Consider the following 19987-nt stretch of genomic DNA (forward strand, 5'->3'; position numbering starts at 1 on the left):
CTTGAATTAAAGTAAAAGCTTTAGTTAAATATGTTTCTGAAAACATTTTAGGTGAGAAATAAGCAATGCAGTAACAGAATCTTGGTTCATATTTAATCAGCACTGCCTAGTTTTACCGTTTGATTGGAATTAGGCCCGAGATTGACATAGTAATGAGCGTACAAAAATACAGAAGTACAATCTGTAGTTTGAGCAAAACCCTAGAGCCAGCGAAAATGGCTCTAAAGCTTGGAGACGAGCAAAGAGATCTGGGTGCTGGTAAGATGGAGGGAAGTTTACCACTGAAGGAAGCAGAGGACCGAGGAAACAATCTCCTCCTGCACGTGGGCAAAACTAAAGAGATGACAGTGGACTTTGGGAAGAAGCAGCAGAGGAACTACACCCCCCTTAATATCCTCGGCTGAAAGGGTGGACAGCTTTAAGTACCTCTGTGTCCATGTCACTGAGGACCTGCCCTGAGTGATGCATACTGACTCAGTGGTAAGAAAGGCAAGGCAGAGACTGTGTCACCTCAGACCCTTGAGGAAATTCTAGGTATCCCCTCAGACATTGAGGAATTTCTACTCTGCAATATCGAGAGCATCTGGACTGGGAACATCACTGCCTGATATAACAACAGCACCAAACAAGACCACAAGGCCCTGCAAACAGTGGTTAATATAGTAGAGCACACTATAGGCGCTGCTCCACCCTGCCTAAAGAATGTTTACACCGGGCACTGCAAAAATAAGGCCAGGAGAATCATAAAAGATCCCAACCACCTGGATAACTGCCTTTTCTTTCTGCTGAGGTCGGGGAAGAAGGTACCGGTTGAACCAGGCCAGCACTGAGAGGCTCAGGAAGAGCTTCTACCCTCAGGCCACAAGGATCGTGAGTCAAGACTCTGCCCAGCTTCATAATCTTATATTCACTATTACAGTATGTTTATGATGCACAAGTTGATGGAACTAGCAGAATTTTACTGGAACTGTATTTTGTCTAATTTTATGTGAGAAACAAATTGATTTATTGATTGATTGGGTTCATTCACACTACCCACATTGTTGCGATAAAAAGATGGTTGAAAATCGGCAAATTATTCCTTTTAGTGTTGAGGTTGTTGTATTACTGCTTTTACTGAAGTAAACTATTTAAGTGCTTCTTGCGCCACAGTCCTTTCATATAAATAGCTGTGCTGAAGTATACACAGTATTTCTGCAATAAAAAAGTAAAGAAACAACATAGATCCTCCAGCACCTGTGTGGCCTGCCACCCAAACAGGTAAAGAATAATTACAACAATACAATACAGCAATCTACTCATATACACCTGGCTTCATAAACAGGCCCCATGCGTATTTACTAAACTCTGCCAGCTCCACACAGTACCTTGCTGTCCACATGCAGGTTTCTTATACATCCAGTATAGTGTTTGTGCTGCAGCTGTGGGTATTCATAGGAAATGTTCTCATTGACCCCTCCGAGCTGCAGTACATGACTTCCATTCAGATACCTGGGAAAGAAAAGCAACTCTCAATAAAAAAGCAAACAGAGAAGAAGAAAGAGGGAACAGCACCATGCAAGTTCTCAAGGTTAAAATTCAGAACACAACTCTCAATATAAAGGAACAAGAACGCAGGCAGAAGAGAAGGAACACACACACCATATGAGCTGTCAAGGTTAAAATTCATGGTTTCATTCTTTTCCTGCTGAGGCTGTCATCACTGTTACAGCTCTCTGACAACAAATATGACATCTTTTTCTTGTTTTTTTCCCCTTATAGTGAAAATAAATGTACAACGGGTAAATTACATTTGCCTGAAACGGTCAAAACACAAACTGATTCAGCACAGCAGCTCTTAGCATCTTCAAAACTGTCTGCACAAATGACATAAAACTGAATGTTTTTAATGCTAATTTCAGCTTGTTAACAAGTTCATTCCCTGTTTAACATGTTTTGTTTAATGTTCAACATAACTATTTGTACTACCTAATAAGTTGAAACTCAAACACAGTGAGGTTTTTTTTGTTACGAGTTATTAAAATGAATAGCAGTGGTAAAGCCCTTATGTACATTGTTTAACTTCATAAACTCAAAGCTTAATTACACAACAAAACAATGAGCACAGTGCCAGGCCGAGCCCACGATGGGAGAAAACAAACTCAGCTGTGACTATGTGCGGAAGCATAGTCAGAAAGATTAATTGGTATTTTAAGAATTATATGGGAGGATTTCATCAACAGTTTCTTCCCTCCAGAGAGGACAAAAATTGAACACTGTGAGCTTAAAATGGTCTGTTTCACTATTTGATTTGATTTCAATAAATAACTGCATGCAGCTTGTACATAAACACCTCTTTAGACACGGTTTTCTGAACATGAAGCGTAAGACAATGCATGTTTGTTTAATATACCAGAGGGAGGGGCTTAACTCTTTTTTATGTTGAGAGAACAAGAGCCTTCTTAAAGGAGTGCTTCACGCACAAAATGACCATTTGTAATTCAATTAGTTAAGTCTTGTTACCTTGAATTTATGAGTAAAATTTTGTTTTTCTCACATGCCTCCACAGAAATCGGTAAATACATTGATTTTTTTGACTAACTGAGGACCACGTTTAACAGCAAAACCATATAAAAACATCCGTTTACAAACTCTCACACAACTCCTGCAGTATAATCTCAATCTCTGTTTATTCAGTCGTATGCTTGGTACTTTGAAAACAATTTTGCAAAAAAACTGAAACTGAACTTTAAGTGAAACTATGCTCTCGTCAAGGCCAGACTCTAATACCAAGGTTTTTTAGTGAAAATGCATGTGTTTGGGAAGCACCAAGCATTCAATTCAATTCAATTCAATTCAATTTTATTTATAAAGCCCAATATCACAAATCACAATTTGCCTCACAGGGCTTTACAGCATACAACATCCCTTTGTCCTTATGACCCTCGCAGTGGATAAGGAAAAACTCCCCAAAAAAAACCCTTTAACGGGGAAAAAAAACGGTAGAAACCTCAGGAAGAGCAACTGAGGAGGGATCCCTCTTCCAGGACGGACAGACGTGCAATAGATGTCGTACAGAACAGATCAGCATAATAAATTAACAGTAATCCGCATGACACAATGAGACAGAGATTCGACTGGATAAATGAAACCTGGAGTTGTGTGAGAGTTTGTAAATGTTTTTATATGGTTTTCTGGTGTTAAATGTCATCCCCACTACATCAGTATTTTTTATGTAGATGTGAGAAATACAACATCTTCTTGACAAATTCAAGGTAAAATGGCATAACTGATTTACAAATGGTCATTTTCTGGTTGAGGTATTCCTTTAAATTCATAAAATATGACTGAATTTCCTTGAAGTTTGGACTAGTGGTCAGCCAAAACAAGTATCCTGAAAACACCACCTTAGGCTATAGGAACTATTGAAAGGACACTGTTTTTGTCAGTTTTTTCACATATAATGCATTAAACTATTTAGCAGTTAATCAAAAAAACAATAAATAAAGTGGTAAATATTGAAAATAGTCTTGATTCAAATGTTAGTTTCAGTTATGTAGCACCACCTCTACTACCACTACTACTACTTCTTCATCTAATCTTTCAGTCCTATATCAATATTACTGGGCTGCGATGTTACGTAAATTGTGTGTCACAACACCTGTATTACACATGTGACCAAGTAAGTTCCGCATGCCAGCACATTATAAACAGAATTAAATATCAATATCATTAATAGAGCTGTCAACATATTCGATTAATCGATAACTTGTCAACTATTGAATGAATAGCCAAAAAAGACCTATAAGGACGTCATTTTGGGCTGTGGGAAACACTGATCCACATTTTTTGCTATTCTCTGACATTTTACAGACCAAAAAAAAACAAATCAATTGATCAAGAAACAATCAACAGATTAAGCAACAAAGAAAATAATGATTAGTTGCAGCCCTGATCATTAAAATGCTACTAGTCTAATAGGGTAGAATGTACATAGCCTCTATCCAGTGAAGCCAGAATATCCTTCATAAACACTATATGCAGTGTTGTTATCACATCCATATTTAAAAACTGACTTTATTCCTCATTTTTCTCTTTTACCACTCTGCAAACTGCTGCGTCTGTGACTGCTAATGCTGCACTCTATATAGGATTGTTTACCCCTGTGGGGACATGGGGCACTAAGACACTGTCCCTCTGGGCCAAGCATCCTTTTAGATATAAAAACAGTGAGGAGAACAAAACCTTAGAAGATTAATAGTTTGCAACCACAGGAAAACCCCAGAAGGACCCCTGGAGAATTTCTAAACCCTAATTGTTGGCTACAACCATAAACACAAGGGTTCTTCAAAATAAACATGTAGCCACATTTATTTACTTGCCTATACGTTCATGCATCTATTATAAAATATAATGAATACAATGCGTTTTTTATCCCATGACCTTAGTACTTATCGGCTCCCTTTAGGATTCAGAAGGAGCGCTTGGTATTTATACTGTGCAGTGCTGGTCAGACGTTCCAGTCATTGATCTTACTTGTCCCTGTTGGGTGTGACCCCTCGGATTTCACAGGAGGAGCGGTCCTCTGTCATTGCCCATGAGTCCACGCCTTCCGTCTCCATGATAATCGCAGTGGAACATCGATCAAGAGTGAAGCGCACTTCCTTTAAATTGGGTGAGAGTGGAGAGAGGTCATAGCTGCTGTACATGTGGATGTATGAGTATATTTTAGCCAGGCGCTCTTTAATAATTACAGCATGAATTTCAATCTGAGACAGGGAGAAAAAGAGAATGACATGTCTCTTACTTTGCTGTTGCTTCTCACATCAAGGCGATGCCAGCGTCTGTCCGTCACCCCGATATTATTTGTTAACTGGAGGACCAATGTGCCAGAGCCATGGTTAATTTTCAGACTAGGTGTCCCACCAATCAGCTCTGAGGAAAACAAAGTTAAGAATTTACTTCGATGTAAATCAAGATCATTATACCTGAATCAAATCTTTTTCACTCAAAAATGCTGTTAGAGATTTGTAGGATAGAAAAACAGCTTAACTTGCTCGCACTGACAAAATGTACAAGCAAGGTCAAGAAAACTGTGATGAAATGTATCTGAAATAAAGAAAAAAGAGGCAAGATGCAAATTACTAGTTCATACAGGCACGGCAAAAAACCCATGGGATGTATGAAAGCATCTCACCTCACAGTACGAACTTAAAAAGAGAGAACGACAGTATAAGACAGCTGGATTGTAGCAGTGAATCCGAAGCCATGTGCTCACCAGAAACAAGGCGATGGAAAACACTCACACTTAAACATGAAATAGGAAATAAGAATTAATTAAAGGGTCGGTTCATCCAAATTAAAGTTCACAGCCAGCTCTGTGAATTATGCAGCACTGATGACACTGTTTCTGGAATTAGATTTTTTTTTTTTCAAATCTCATTTTTAAAATGATTGGAGCCCCACAAATGAAATTGAATTAACCTTCATTATATTGGGGTAGAGGCAGGAATCAGAGAGACGGATATCTCAAAACACAACACAAGACTATCTGCATGGGTAGATACCGCAAGTCGTAAATGAGAAAATATGTATTTTCTGTGTAATTTGGGTAAACCAACCCTTTAAGTTCATCAACAAACCATTGTTTATTCTGGGAAAATTGACTGAGCATTAAACTCTTTCACAGCAATGCCCTGAGTTCACATTCAACAGGCTAGAAGGACACAAATATATGATAGCAACTGCAATAAAATGATGAAAAAGTCCATTAAAACAAATAACTAGCAGCAATGTCTATCAAGAATTATAAACAGCAATAAAAAAAACTGTAAAAAGATGAAAAAGTTAAACAACAAAAGCAAAATCTGCCATAAATAACTATCATATTTGTCAATCAACCAAAACAGGAGCATTGTAAAACAACCATATCATCTAGCATACACTTGAAATGATCTAATGACATCTGTCTAATTTAAATACCTCTTCTAACTTACTCCATTTAATAAGTGCGAAAAAACTAAAAGCTAATTTACCAAGGTCAGCAGTGATCTGAGGAGTTTCAAGGGATAAAAATTCCTGTGAGTTTGTGATGAGAGATGGATTTGATTTTTAAAAGAGAAGTGAGGTAGAAGTGTAACTTCCCTAGCAATGCCTTAGAAACTAAAAGGAGGCAATGTGAGAGAAGTCCACCCCACATTCTCATACAGCTCACAGTGGTGAGTTCCAGTTAGCCCTAGTGTAAAAACAAAATCAATTATGGAGAGAGAAAATGGTAATTGGAGATTGTGCATATCTATGTATAAGTGTGTGCCTGTGTTTATGCAAGAGAGACTGAGCATTTACCCCGTCATAGCTGCCTGCAGCACAGCACAAAAAGATGATTTAGACTGGTTGCTATCACATTTTATAATCACTCATAATCTGCATAATATTTCCAACATTACTTTAAAACCTATCTTTATTATTTAAAGCTTTCCCAGCTGGCCAGCACCATTTTAGACGCTGATTTTCGGTTAAATTTAGGTTGTGACGTCGGGTGACCACAATGCAATGACAGGATGTCTAATGCCAACGTCAATTTGACCTAGAATACTGACGACAGATAATGCTTGTATTTTGTTGGTATTAAGTTGTGTTGCAAAATGTAACATCTTCCAAACATCTCATGCCAATGACCTCTTGACGTAGAATAACGACATTTGGTTCTGAGGTAGGGCGGCACGGCAGTGTAGTGGTTAGCAGTGTCGCCTCACAGCAAGAGGGATTCCTGGTTCGATCACAGGAGGGAGCCCCTCTGTGCAGCACTTGCATGTTCTCCCCGTGTCAGTGTGGGTTTTCTGCAGGTACTCTGGCTTCCTCCCACAGTCCAAAGACATGCAGGTTAATTGGTGACTGTCAGCCCTGTGATAGTCTGGCAACCTGTCCAGGGTGTACCCCGCCTCTTGCCCATTGTCAGCTGGGATAGGCTCCAGCCTCCATGCCACCCTCAAGAGGATAAGCGGTTACGAAAATGGATGGATGGATGGTTCTAAGGTATGAAAAACAAAACCCAACGTCTTTTACAGAGTCCAACGCCTCTCTGACGTCATATTGACATCCAGTGCCTTTTTGGTTTTACTGCGCTCTATGAATTTTATTACCTCTGCTATTTAGTTTATTAAAAAAGACACCACTACCCATACTACCAACAGCTAAATGAATGCTTACAGTAATGTAGGTCAGATTGCACTGAAAGTCTTTTTCAATTGGGATGCTATTTATAAACACTTTGTAAGTAGGAAGCCTTACATGTCGCCGCCACAACACCCAATCACCTGTTCAGTTTGATGTAATGTTTACTGCTGTCCTTCACCTGGAGGATTCAGGTTGAGCCTTTGTGTCAGCAAGAATAAACCCTGCTGACGTGTCCTTGACTGAGACATTGAATGTCCACCAGTCATAGAGTCGGTTCAGCGGAAGCACTGCTGTGACACCGATGCAGAGGGTAAGCAGAAATATAATTCCTCGTAGCACATGATAAAGTGTTACACACACATTAGACAGTAAAACTGGGCTGCCCGTGTAGCAGCACATTAAGCACTTACTGCAGAACTCAGTAGGGTGAGTACTCGTCTCCCTCAGCAGTACACTAACGAACAAAATTTGCCTCATATATCTGATTAGCCACCACCCAGTAATTAAACACACAAAATTAAGTTCCAAGTTTTAGTGCAATAATGGCCGACGGATCCCTTGGCAGCACGCATCTAATTATCCAGACTCATTCTTTACCTATGGCCATGTAGTCCTCGGATTCCCCAGGCAGCAGAGTGGCCAACGGGCCGGCGTACAGTAGCAGTCCATCGTCTTCCTCTGTCATGAACTCCAATGAAAGATGGCTATCAAAGCACGGCCTTATGGGGGGAAACCAGGCATAGCTGTTGCCAAGGAAACTCAGTCTTGTCTGCTGACAGTCTGGCCCTTCAAGCTGCGGGGGGCAGTGGCACCTGTAGCACAGAGAAAACAAAAAAAAAGTGAGGAAAATCAAGGGGAAAGAAACAATCAGTGTCATTCATGTGTTGTGCTCTGTGAAATCTTCACACTGTCCAATCTCTGGATCTGAGCATGGTGACTGTTCTGTTGTGGACGTGACAGTATTGTTGATTCACACAAGAGGGGGTTTTGACTTTGCTCCAGCGTGCTGCGGTCCACAGGCAGCTAAGAAGGCGATCTTATGAATCAATTGTTTGCATTAGCAACGAGGCCCTGAATATTCAATTGTACATTAAATCAATTAGCTATGAACACAACATTACTCCGGTCTATTCTTTATCTATCACAGCTGCCCAAGCTGAACCCCCAGAGACTGTTCCTGCTCGGCACATCACATCTCCTTTGTTAGGAGATAATTAATTCTATTTCTCTCACTTTTCTATGCGCCGTACCACCGCTGATTTCCTGGACTTTTTCTCACTTATCCCCACTCGCCCCCTTCCCATTCTTAAGGTATTACACGCTTTGCTTGATATCTGTGCAATTGCCTCTTCTTGTACTTATCTACTTTGATTAGAGCTTGAGTGTTAGGGATCACTGCTCTTGCAGAAACTGGAAATGAAATGTTTTCCATGCCTATCTTCACCGTGTTTGTGTGTGAGACCGTAATGCTAAATATTAATAATCGCACAAAAACACCATAAAGGCAGAGATACATGCAGCGATGAAAAACAGCCCATTCCATCACACCGATGGCGAGGATGGAAGGGACCAGTTGATCTCATCCTATCCCCTCCAATGTAGGCATGTGAGACAAGCTGGCTTTGCTGATAATGTCAAAGCCATCTATTTTCATGCAGTGTCTGAGGAAGGCTGTGTGTACTGAGGCCGTTAGGGGCTGTTTCTCCCCATCGCTGTTTATTCTGCAGAGGGGTAACACATGTCAGGAATACTGATCCATACGCAGCAAAAGGGACGGCTTAGGCGGAGTGTAGCCTTATGCATACATATGCACACGCCGTGCGCAGCACCTCACTCTTTTTACAGCTCTTTCATGTGACTCATGAGAGCAGTGCCAATCCAAATCAAGAAGTGCAGGGCATGTTTTTCTCACTTCTGACTGACAATATCTGATCGGCTGCCGTCTGAGGTTGCCTGTTAAGCTCCTTCAACAGAGGGTTGAACCAAAAATTGGATTCTTATGGTTGTACTGCATTCACAAGAGGGCACATATAGCACATACGGGAAGATGGTCTTCTTACAGAACAAGGGCTTTTCTCAGCAGCGTGCCGATCAACTGCAGCAGAGACAATTTAAGAGATAAAAGAAGGAAAAGAGTGTTCTGTACACTGTTACATGAAGTAAATGGCATTAAATGAGATTTTGAGAAGTTGTGAGCATAGAGGGGGGCCAGAGTTGTACTAATCCCCTTGCCCTATATTTATTTAATCTGGGCATTAGTGTGTGCATGAAATGAACTGCGTGCTGTTTCTTCTGTGATACGATTCCCACAGAGACCTATGCGCTTGAATTTAAAGCTGTTTCTATTGACTACAGCCATTTATAAATATTAAGCGTTAATGTTCAAAGTACTTGATACAAAGGCTCTGTTCGTTATTTACTTTTACGATCTGCAAAACACAGCACACCAAATTTTTTAAAATTTCAATATCAGGCTATATATCTAGAGACCTAATTTAATCATCTTGGCAAGATACACTCAAGAGTCCAGTTTTAAAAATGATATGCACATACATGCATATTGCTTCAATTGCAAATAGCCCAAAGCCTTTTGAAAATCCTGCTACTCTATATTCAGCTGACAACACAGCAGAGCAGCTCAAGCAAGTTAGGTCAAGTTGCAGGTGAAGGAGATTTTTCTCACAAGGGGAAAGTTTAATAATTCTGGACTCATTTTCCAAGATGTCACTCTTAGAGTTAGTATGACAGGACTGGAGAGATGACTGCAGCACATGAGGAAAACTCCTATTCCTGTTTCCTTTCCTATAAGACCTCCCCCCAGTTTCAGTGCTCCTGAACATCTGCACACATGCCTCTCACCTGTACCCGCTCTGGGTGTCGACGCAGGTTCCCCCGTTAAGGCAGGGGTTACTGGCGTAGGAGGAGCAGGGCTGGTGGGTCATTTCCCTGGCAGCGCAGCCACACACAGCTGAGGATGTCACCTTCACTGACACCAGGGATAAAGCACCTGAGTCTACCAGGGTGGGCGAGTCACTGATGCCTAACTGTGTGGAGCAGCCGCCGGATGTCTTGCAGTCTGCGCGCACACACTCGTCTACCTGCACCTGGCTCACATTCAAACGCAGCAGTGACTGCAGCTGCGGAGAGTCAGAGAAGGGAAGAAGGGAGGAGATGCGGGAGACAGAAATAGGAATTACAATAATTGTCAGTGAAGATACAACGATTTTGTATCTCCAATGTGGGTGGTGCGGGGTACACAGTGATATACATTTGGAGGGATAAAAGACCTGACAAGCCATGCAAAAGAGGAAGGCAGGGCGTAATCTACATAAATTATTTTAATATTCAATAACTGGTTGTTTTTAAAGGAGAAAGACATATAGTTAGGAGAGACGGGGGAGTCAAAATGATGCACGATCAAAACATGAAAGAAAGAAAGCGATTAAAATAAAGAAAGGAGACATGGAGAAGAAATGAATGGGAGAGACAAAGAGACATGACAGGGCCAGGCAGTAAACAGACAGAAAGTTGGTGTGGAAATAAAAGGGCAGATAAAAAGCCCCGTTATCGCTTCCCCTCAAGCTCCCGGGAGTATCACTTGATATATGAGCATTGATCTCTATCTATCAGACACGATGGTATATATACCTTCTTTTTATGTGCGCTGAGGACGGCATGCAGCTTCTCTGGGCGCAGGTAGCCATTATCAGTTAGCACATAGAAATGGATGTCCACAGTCTTCTCCTCCCTGTCTGCTATGCTGAAAATGTTGATGCTCCCCGGTCTGACAGACAGGGTTTCAGACAGGAAGTCCCAGAACGTCTCCAGCCGACTCTTCCCCTCGACGTGAGAGTCGATAAAATCTCTCGCTGTTATGCCTTCAGGAGACAAAGAGAGAACTACTGACTCGTCAATGACAACTATGGAGTTGATCAAAGTCTTCTGAGTTCCTGATTCCATTAGCACAAGAGGTAGCCTAACATCTCCCTTTATTGATCCACTTCCTCACTGAATCATCCATAAGGTGAATGAGTCGTGATGCAGTCAAGTAAAAATCGTTTCATTTCCTCGCCGAACTAAAGTAAGGGTCTTGAGGAGCTGCTTTGTACAAAATATTCTAATGACCGGAGAATCAATCACATTTGTGGTGCCACCTTCCAATAATATCCGGAGAATGTGGGCAGTCATCTTTAATCTCCAAAAATGATAATGACTTGGAGTCAGAGGCATCCATAATAGCCTTCGACTCTGTTCGCCGAATGGCTTTTTAAATGTCAAGGACTTTACCTGACACTTCTAAATTGACCTTTATAACTCCGATTTGCTCTGAGAGACTGACGGAGAAATGAACACTCTAACACCAACTTCAAAGTGTTAAAGAATAAGACGAAGAAGGAAACCATTACCACCAAGCAGTGTGAAAGGTTGCTTTACAATGCTTAGAAATGTTAAATAATGCAAGTGTAAAAATTTCTCCTGACAGCCTATTATTTCAGCGTTAACTGGATTGACAACCTGATAATCAGTCAATGAAAAGTACCAATTTATTCATGCCTGTGGCAGATGCTGTCTCTTTCAACATCAGCTTCAAAAAGGAATTGAACAACAGAAGCAACAAAGAGCAACTTTTCTATTTTGTGGAGGATCACTGAGACAGGGAATCCACTTGAATAATATTCAATATTGTCTCGACTGGTTTGGGGGTTGATGTGGAGACACAGCCACGTCTATATACCTGAAGGCAACACATGATTGAAAATTAACAGTGTTTATGCCACCAGTGAGTCAGTGTTTCTGCTAATGTTACCGGTCAAGCGCAGCGAGGCGGACGACAGGATGGCCTTTTCCTCCAGCTCTCTGACATGAACTCTGACCCCTGAGTACACATCGGGCCACACCCCATCAGACACCCCGACCCTCAACCAGTAGCTGCCTGCTGGAGTGTTCTGGCGGACAGTCAGCACTCCGGAGCTCTGGTTCAGACTGAAGTATCTGAGGAAAGCAGAGGATCTGTTAAGTAGTGGAGGACGGCTTCAGAGGAAGATGAAAGAAAGAAATGGAAAAAAAGACAAGTGGCTTCCTTTCCCCCCCCCCCCCGCTAAGTTCTTGTTCAGAGAAAAAACAGCTGACAGATGGCAGACAGACAAGGAGAGAATTGGTCAACGGTACCTGGGTTTAATCCAGCAGGAAGTTAATGCGAATCCATATTGAGCGGAAAAAAAACAAAAAAGAAAAAGGAAAAACGCCAAGAAGGAGATTAAAAAAAAAAATTCTTTCGCTCCAAAAGAGCTTTATAGTTGTCATGGCAACTGTCAGAATTTGTTATATGAATAAAACAAATATGCAATTGGTATTTCTAATCTGATCTTGAGGGTGTGAATACTGAAGAGCTGCACAAGGTCCCTGATGGAGTCAGACGGTGCTCGTACTGGCTGTTTCATCTCGGTAACATCATACAGGTGGACGGAGATTGCCTAGTTTGTTTGAATCTGATTGCATATTCCAGAATGGCAATCACTGTTGACAGCTATTATCAAAGTCCCTTCGGAAAGTGTAGCTTTTATTAGAGGTGAGGGAATTGGATCTAAGATTAGAAGAAGTACCTGTTAGGCATGTTTCAGGCTGGGTGATATCATTGAAAAAGGCCTTGTTAGAGAAATACAGCCTCAATGCTGAGTCCACATCCTCTTTATTTTACAATTCTACACTGTTGGCAGTTCTCCTGGTACTGTATTGCTATAGCACTTGTACTTGTGTTGCACATTTGGAGATCAGCATGTTTTCATAAAAAAAAAAAAAAAAATTATATGCATTTAACAGAGAGCTCTTACTTGGCTGCGCTTGTCTCCAGTGTGTAGGTCTTGTTGTCCCAGTCATCGGGATCTGGGGCATACACCTTCCCCAGTGCCGCATTTGCCATCCTTCCTGTTCAAGGTAAACACACACACACACATTGATTCCGTCTGGACAGAATCTGCTGATGCCAACACTTATCTTTTCGTCCCTCTCTTCTCCTTATCTTGCATTCTTGTGTTCTGTTCTACTTATTATGCTCATAACTGTGGAGCCCCACTGCTGGAATGAATAGGCTCTCAGTGCTCCACTTCAGAGAGCGTGGAGCTTAAGGAAGCAGGGCTATCTCAGTATGGATTATGTTATTATCGACCTGCAGTGCCAGAGTACTGCAACTGGGTAAACAATGGCAGCCAGGATGAGTCACGGCGTTCCTGTTTTCCACAATTACCAAAACTGCCATGTAGCTGAGTGTGCGATCAAAACACTAACAAGCCAACATACCTTACCAACTCACCTGGAGGGTAAAAAACTACAAACAAAGAAGAATCATGATCCTTATCATAATGTGATGCTCGGATGAGCTTTAGGCATATAGGGTTGGCAAGGGAAGGATGTGCTGAGGACTTGAGAAAGGATTTGACAACGATATTACCATAACAAAACACTGTTAGAATGTAAAAGGAAGAGTGCAATTATGAATTCCAGACTACACCGAGCAGGTATGGGAGTGAAAACTTTACCCTTCAGCTGTAGCCTCAGTTTCCCCTCTTCACTCAAGCTCTGCCTGCAGTGAAAAGCTCTGTAGCGAAAGCAAGGGGCAAAGAGAATGAAATGAGGGGAAGCGAGCAACTCACCCTTGCGGCTATGCACATAGACATCTTTCTCTCCTGCCTGGTGGGCGTTATCATTCTGGTCGCCAATAGTGATGGTGAGCGTGTTCGTGGCTGTCATTGGTGGATCGCCGCTGTCGGTCATGATCACCGGCAAGTGGAACTCGCTCTGCCTTTCCCTGTCAAATCTCCGCAGGGCAGTGAGCGTGGCAGAGCCGTTCCCGTGATCCTGCAGGTTGAAGTCCACGGAGTAAATTGAGGGCAGGGAGAGAAAGAACGGGGGCCCGTGCTCTGGGGAGTCTCTGTCCACAACATGAAGCAGAGTTGAGCTCCTGTTGAGCCAGACCACTTGAGGTGCTGGACTGTTCTCCCATAGCACAGGAGTATAGGCTGACTCCAGCTCTGGCCCGTTGTCATTCATGTCTAGCAGCGGCAAGTGGACCGTGACACTGCCAGTCAGTGTCGGGGTACCCCGGTCTGTCGCCATGACAACCAGCTCATAACCCCCTACCGTCTCCCTATCCAGTGGCCTGGCAACTGTGACCACACCAGCTCGGCTGACTGTAAAATGTCCAGCTGGGTCAGACTGAGGAAGAATGCTGTACAAAATGTCCCCATTCAGGCCTGAGTCGGAATCAGTGGCTGCAACCTGAATGATGCTGGTTCCTACAGTTACGTCCTCGGGCAAAGGGGAGAGCAGGTGGGAAATCGGGGTGAACACAGGGGCATTGTCATTCTCATCCTCTACTAGAACCTGACAGTGGATGAAGCTGGAGAAGTCAGAGTCCTCCACCTTGATGGTAAGGTTAAACCGCTGCTCCCCTGGCTTCTCAAAGTCCAGCTTCTTCTTCAGTCTCAAAGTGCCCATCTGCTCCAGTCTGTGGCTGACCATATAAAATCGTTGCTCCGGGTCTCCTGCCACCACACTGAAGGCCAGCTGTCCATATGTGCCAGCGTCAGGGTCCACAGCACTCAGCTCCAGAATGGGAGCATCTTCATTAGTGCTCTCAGGCACACGAGCACTACAGCGGTCCTCTCTAAACTTTGGCACATGGTCGTTGATGTCTGTTACCACTATAGTGGCAGTGGCTGTACCTGTCATACCCCCGCCATCCCGGGCCTCCACTACCAGCCGGTGGCTGCCAGCGGACTCCCGGTCCAGACCCTCTGCTGCCACAGATATAGTGCCAGTGCTGGAATCAATAGTGAAAAGGTCTGCATTGTTTGCGTTGTGCACATTCTCTGTAATCCGGTACGTGAGGATTGCGTTCTGACCTACAGCTGCATCGTCAAGGTCTACCGCTGTCATTTCCACAACAATCGTTCCAGGAGGGGAGTTCTCCGCCACACTGCTGTGGCAATTATCAGGGGCACACGTGAAGGCGGGGGCATTGTCATTGATGTCCCACACGTTGATAATAACATCCGTAAAGCCAGTAAGCCCCTCGCCCTCTTCATCTGTCGCCATGACAACAAAGCGCCAGACGGCACGCTCCTCTCGGTCCATGGTGCGCTGGGCGTACATCTCCCCCGTGATGTCGTTGATCATGAAGTGTGACTCTGCCCCTTGGCCATGAATGGAATATCGTATGGCGCCCTGGTCTGCGTCTTTGTCCGGGTCAGTGGCTGTCACCTGCAGAGAAAGACAACTTCTTAAAAAAATGGATACTCATTCATCTAGTCAAACTCAAATTACTTCCTCTTATCTCTTTTCAGCCGTCACCCGGGTCTTCTTTGCTTTTGGATTTTTTAGACAGCCTGTTTAAGTGTTTGCACTTTTTCCTGACCACCTAAATTGAAGCAATGAGCTCTGATCAGGCATGTTTCCTGCATCTGGCCTCAGAATGGGTCTGACAGTCTTACTACTGAGTTTCCACACACAGGATCCATCACTACTGTCTCTTTAACTTAGTGGAATGATATTTCTGTAATGTTTCAAACTACGGTAGTGTATAAACAATAAAAGACTGTGGATACACTGAAATAGTAATTCAAGCAGTTCTTTTCTGCCACACACTGCTACACTTTGAAATTCTGTGAAGCTGTCAAGATAATTACAGATCTATGGATTATAGTAATTAATGGAAAACCTGCAGTGAAAACCTCTTAGCTTTAATCATCTCAACCTCTCACCTGCAGTACAAACACTGGTGACCCGTCAAGCTCCTCTGTGACAGATCCATAGTACTCATTCATGGAGAACACGGGCGCCTCGTCATTCTTATTGACCACAGTAACCACCACGGCTGCATAGTCCTCCCACTTCCCGTCAGAGGCGAGGACCAGTAGCTTGTATCTCTTCTGCTGCTCATAGTCCAGAGGCTGGGCAATGAAGATCGTCCCCACTTCTGGCTCGATGTCAAACACACCACCTTTGTTGCCAGATGTAATCTGGTAGCGCAGCTTGGCATTGGCTCCTGCGGCAGTAATTACAAAATGCATGATTGAGAATGTGAAAACACCATCCTGATTCTGCAAATTAACTGTTTTATAACAAGGTTACTGCAATCTTGAGGTGAAACCTAAGTGAAGCAATATTTCAAGAAGGTAACAGACTTAACAACGGTTTGCTGCTGAATAATTCAGTATTGTCCCTTCCTCTTACTTTAAGCGGAAGCACTATCATTCTAGCAATAAGAGAACGGCGTAACCACAAGAGTATTACACCTCCTTTCCTCCAAGACCTGAGCATTAGTAGGTTTTCATGTTTCCCTTTCTTGTTTTGATTGCTTAATTAAATGGAAACGTTGTAGCTCGTCTTCTCGGCTTTAATCAGATACTAATTAAAAAAGAGTGCTGAAAAAAGTAAAGGAGAGCATGAGAGTAAAAAGAAGCATACAGTAATAGTGCCCTCTAGGGAATGATTTTGAGGCTCGCGAGAGGGTGGGTGGGTGGGGGGGGTGTAGTTTAGTAAAGAGGAAGTCAATATCTGAACTTATCTTCTGTGTCTCCATGGAGACCATCCAGTCTACCGGTTTAACATTGGAATAGATAAGATAATCTCCTGGAATGAACAGTCTTCGTTTTCAATCATCCTGTTGGGTTAAAGTAGCTACAATCCCATGTAAATACACTAATCTGTACTATTAACACAACCCTAGCTGACAAAGTGCTCCCTGCCTCCCACAGGGATCTGGCAGGCTTACAGCAGTCAAGCCCAGGGTGTTGGTTTTTAAACAAGACAGATTGAGCGTAGCCTCTCAGACACAACTGCAACAGCATTGCAACTTTAATGTTGGAGGTTGATGTTATTCCACAGCTATTCATCATTAGCGCTGCAGCCCAGCCTAAGCTGCACCCCCGCTCACCATAAATACTTGATTAACGGACCTAAACATGCCTGATAAAGGGATCTTAGGCTACCGCTCTACGGCGGATGAGCAACTGCTTTATTGGTTAAATCCCGCCCACCTACTGTGTGGGAGCGTGTCACTCTTTTTGGAACATATGTGCAACAGTGCATTACCAAGCACTCAAATGACGACTGCTAAATCTAGCACACCGCATGATTTCAGCAGTGTGATTTCAGCAGAGCTCAGGCCAGATTGGGGAAGACTGCCCACAGGGTCACTTTATGCATTCTGCTACAAATGCATCTCGCAAAAAAAAAAAAAAGAAAAAGAAAAAAGAAAAGGTGCGTACTTGGCACACAACTCACTGCAGGAAAAACTGACTGATGGGCTGCCAAAATACTTCTGTTATTTCAAGGGAGTGAGAAATAAAGAAAGTGCAATCTGGCAAACTTGTGTGAAGTTTCAAAGTGTCTCACAAAAAACTTTTATATAGGTTCTGGTTGGCTTGCTTCTTTAACCTTTAATTCTAGGAAGTGGCATCAGTAAAATCTCCTTGGGACTTCCTCAGTCTGCTGCCTCATCAAGCATACCTTCATCCTCGTCATTAGCACTAACAGTGACAACAGCCAGGCCCACATCTGCATTCTCGTCGACACCGACTTCATACAGTCGCTGAGCAAAGACTGGTTTGTTGTCGTTGACGTCGCTGATGAAAACCCTCACATACGCTGTGTCTGCAAGAATGACAGAATGGCAGAAGATTAAAAGGCGCAGCACACACACACACACACACACACACACACACACGCACACACACATTGGCAAACACGGTATGTGTGTATTCTCCCTCCATCTGTTTATTGATTCTACAATTCATTGTCACTGTTTAGTGGGGAAGAGGCACTTAACGGAACGCAATGTGCCTCATTGACATGGAAATCAGAAAAAACATTACTCATAAATATGTGTTGTAATTACATAAATTATTCATTTTGTCAACAGTTTATTGTTCTTATAGGAGTAACTGTTTTGAACAGAAAGAATAACAGTAATGGAGCTAAACCTCTTCAACAAGCTGCTTTTTTTTTGCAGAGTAGATAAAGAACCTCTCTGCTGGGAAGGTTAAATATTTATAAGATGACAAGTGTTTGTGTCTTATCGGTGCCCTCCTCATTACGCTGTTTATTTCTTTAGTTAGAAAGAGTAAATTATCTGCTCACAGAACACATGGGTGACATGTTAATTTGGAGCTGCTGCAGTAAGAGATGATGGCAGTGGAGGGTGGCTCTATTTTCTCGGCTTGTTTTTACATTTCCCTCCTCCTCTTGGTGTATCCCAGAGGTGACGCAGCGAGACAGGTAATGTTTGCAGAGGAGATGAGCCCTTCTGGATGTGGAGAGATTCATAGCCCAAGACACAGCTAAGGCTCATTACAAATGCTAAGCAGCCCTGGCAACTCTGGAGAGAAGGCTTTACTGCTCCAAAAACATCACCCTTTACCCCTAATACCTCCTTTGCAAACATTTGCAAAGGACCAACTCCTGTATAAAAACGTCATAATACGTCACTCTAAACACAGGCTGAGGTGTTATGACTGCCAAAATGTCACAAAGAGGACAATGTAAACAAACACAGGCTGCACAGGTTAAATATTGAACAACGAAAATTAAAAACGGGAGGGGGAATAAAGGATTGTAACAAAAAAAAAAAAAAAAAAAAGAGAAATCTCTGAGCTGTTCTCACATGAGGATGTCTGGTCATGGCAGTGGACTAAATCAAATTAATATTCACTTTTCAAAGTCAATCCCAAGGTGTAAATGAATGTATTGTCACGCCAATGCAGTCTGTTTAAAACCCAGTGCACAGAGGACGAACTCCTCATAGTTTTCAGGATTGCCCTGTAGAATTGCAGAGAAAAGAACAATGCTACTTTTTATGGGATGGGGTATTGCAGCAGGCCAGAGGTCACCTCTGCTGAATCTCACAGTCTCTTAGAATGTAACAAAAATAAAAAACAGCAACTGGTATGAGTAAAAAGGATAGGGATACACTAAATTTGAAGTAAGATATTTTTTGCATACTTAAAATGCTTAAAATTGTCTTTGGAATAATTTGACATTTTGGAAAATATGCTTATATACTTTCTTGTCGAGAAAATATTCATTCCACTCTGATGTCTGAATGGTAAATGTGAAGCTAAAGCCTGCAGGCTAGCTAATGCTAAGCTATGATTATGGCATAGCAAAGGCTAAGATAGAGGTAGTTATGTGCCGGATTATTTTGCGGCTGGGCGCAATGAAAGGTTTTTGTAAACAGACAAAATATAACATGTTAATCAGTCCCTCTAGGATGTTGTGATCGCAACCAATAATGCACATTCAACCAATATCTGTGACTTCTGCCCTTGCAAATTCGTGCAATCCCCCCAACTTTACTGCAAACGACAACTTTTTTCAAATCTAATTTCACTGTAGAGCTGCACGCAGCGTATTGATGTGCTCAGCCCCTCCTTGTCCCACTGTCTCTCTGTCTCTCTCTGTTTATGAGAGCATTGCAAGCTCTGTGCCTCGGACAGTTATGCCCGCAGTGACAAGGCTAAATGTCAGCATCACACGGTTAACGCTACCCTACCTTTATTAAAATGTTTAAAGACTGATTATTGGTGTTGGTATGACTTTTTTGCGACCATTTAACAGCTTGCTTTGAGATGTTAGCCACTGCTGCTGTGTTAGCTAGTGCTAACGGGCAAAGAGAGAAAGAGGAGAGCGGCTCACTGGGGCGATCTTTCAGCGCTGTGTCAGACACCAGCAACAGGTCATCGTTGGCAATCAGCTGTTGCTGCCCTCACACCCCATCATCAGAAACAGATTCTGATGCTGCTGATAGAACAGGCTCTAAATCCGAGATATCTGA

The 19987-nt window shown here is 42.6% G+C and overlaps 1 protein-coding gene across 1 annotated transcript in view; it reads right to left on the minus strand.

The window, feature by feature from the left end:
• LOC126408610 (neural-cadherin-like) overlaps window positions 1–19987 on the minus strand; it is a 101148-nt gene that overhangs the window by 16141 nt on the left and 65020 nt on the right. The window contains exons 16-26 of the mRNA XM_050074273.1: window positions 17665–17808; window positions 15915–16198; window positions 13806–15414; window positions 12987–13080; window positions 11963–12147; window positions 10804–11033; window positions 10015–10292; window positions 7753–7967; window positions 4787–4914; window positions 4516–4643; window positions 1368–1491 (exon numbers count right to left, since the gene is read on the minus strand). Of these exons, the coding sequence (XP_049930230.1) occupies window positions 1368–1491; window positions 4516–4643; window positions 4787–4914; window positions 7753–7967; window positions 10015–10292; window positions 10804–11033; window positions 11963–12147; window positions 12987–13080; window positions 13806–15414; window positions 15915–16198; window positions 17665–17808 (3419 nt within the window). The remainder of the gene's footprint in view (window positions 1–1367; window positions 1492–4515; window positions 4644–4786; window positions 4915–7752; window positions 7968–10014; window positions 10293–10803; window positions 11034–11962; window positions 12148–12986; window positions 13081–13805; window positions 15415–15914; window positions 16199–17664; window positions 17809–19987) is intronic.

This window comes from Epinephelus moara, chromosome 20 (genome assembly GCF_006386435.1).
Source record: "Epinephelus moara isolate mb chromosome 20, YSFRI_EMoa_1.0, whole genome shotgun sequence".
In the NCBI taxonomy this organism is placed as follows: domain Eukaryota; kingdom Metazoa; phylum Chordata; class Actinopteri; order Perciformes; family Serranidae; genus Epinephelus; species Epinephelus moara.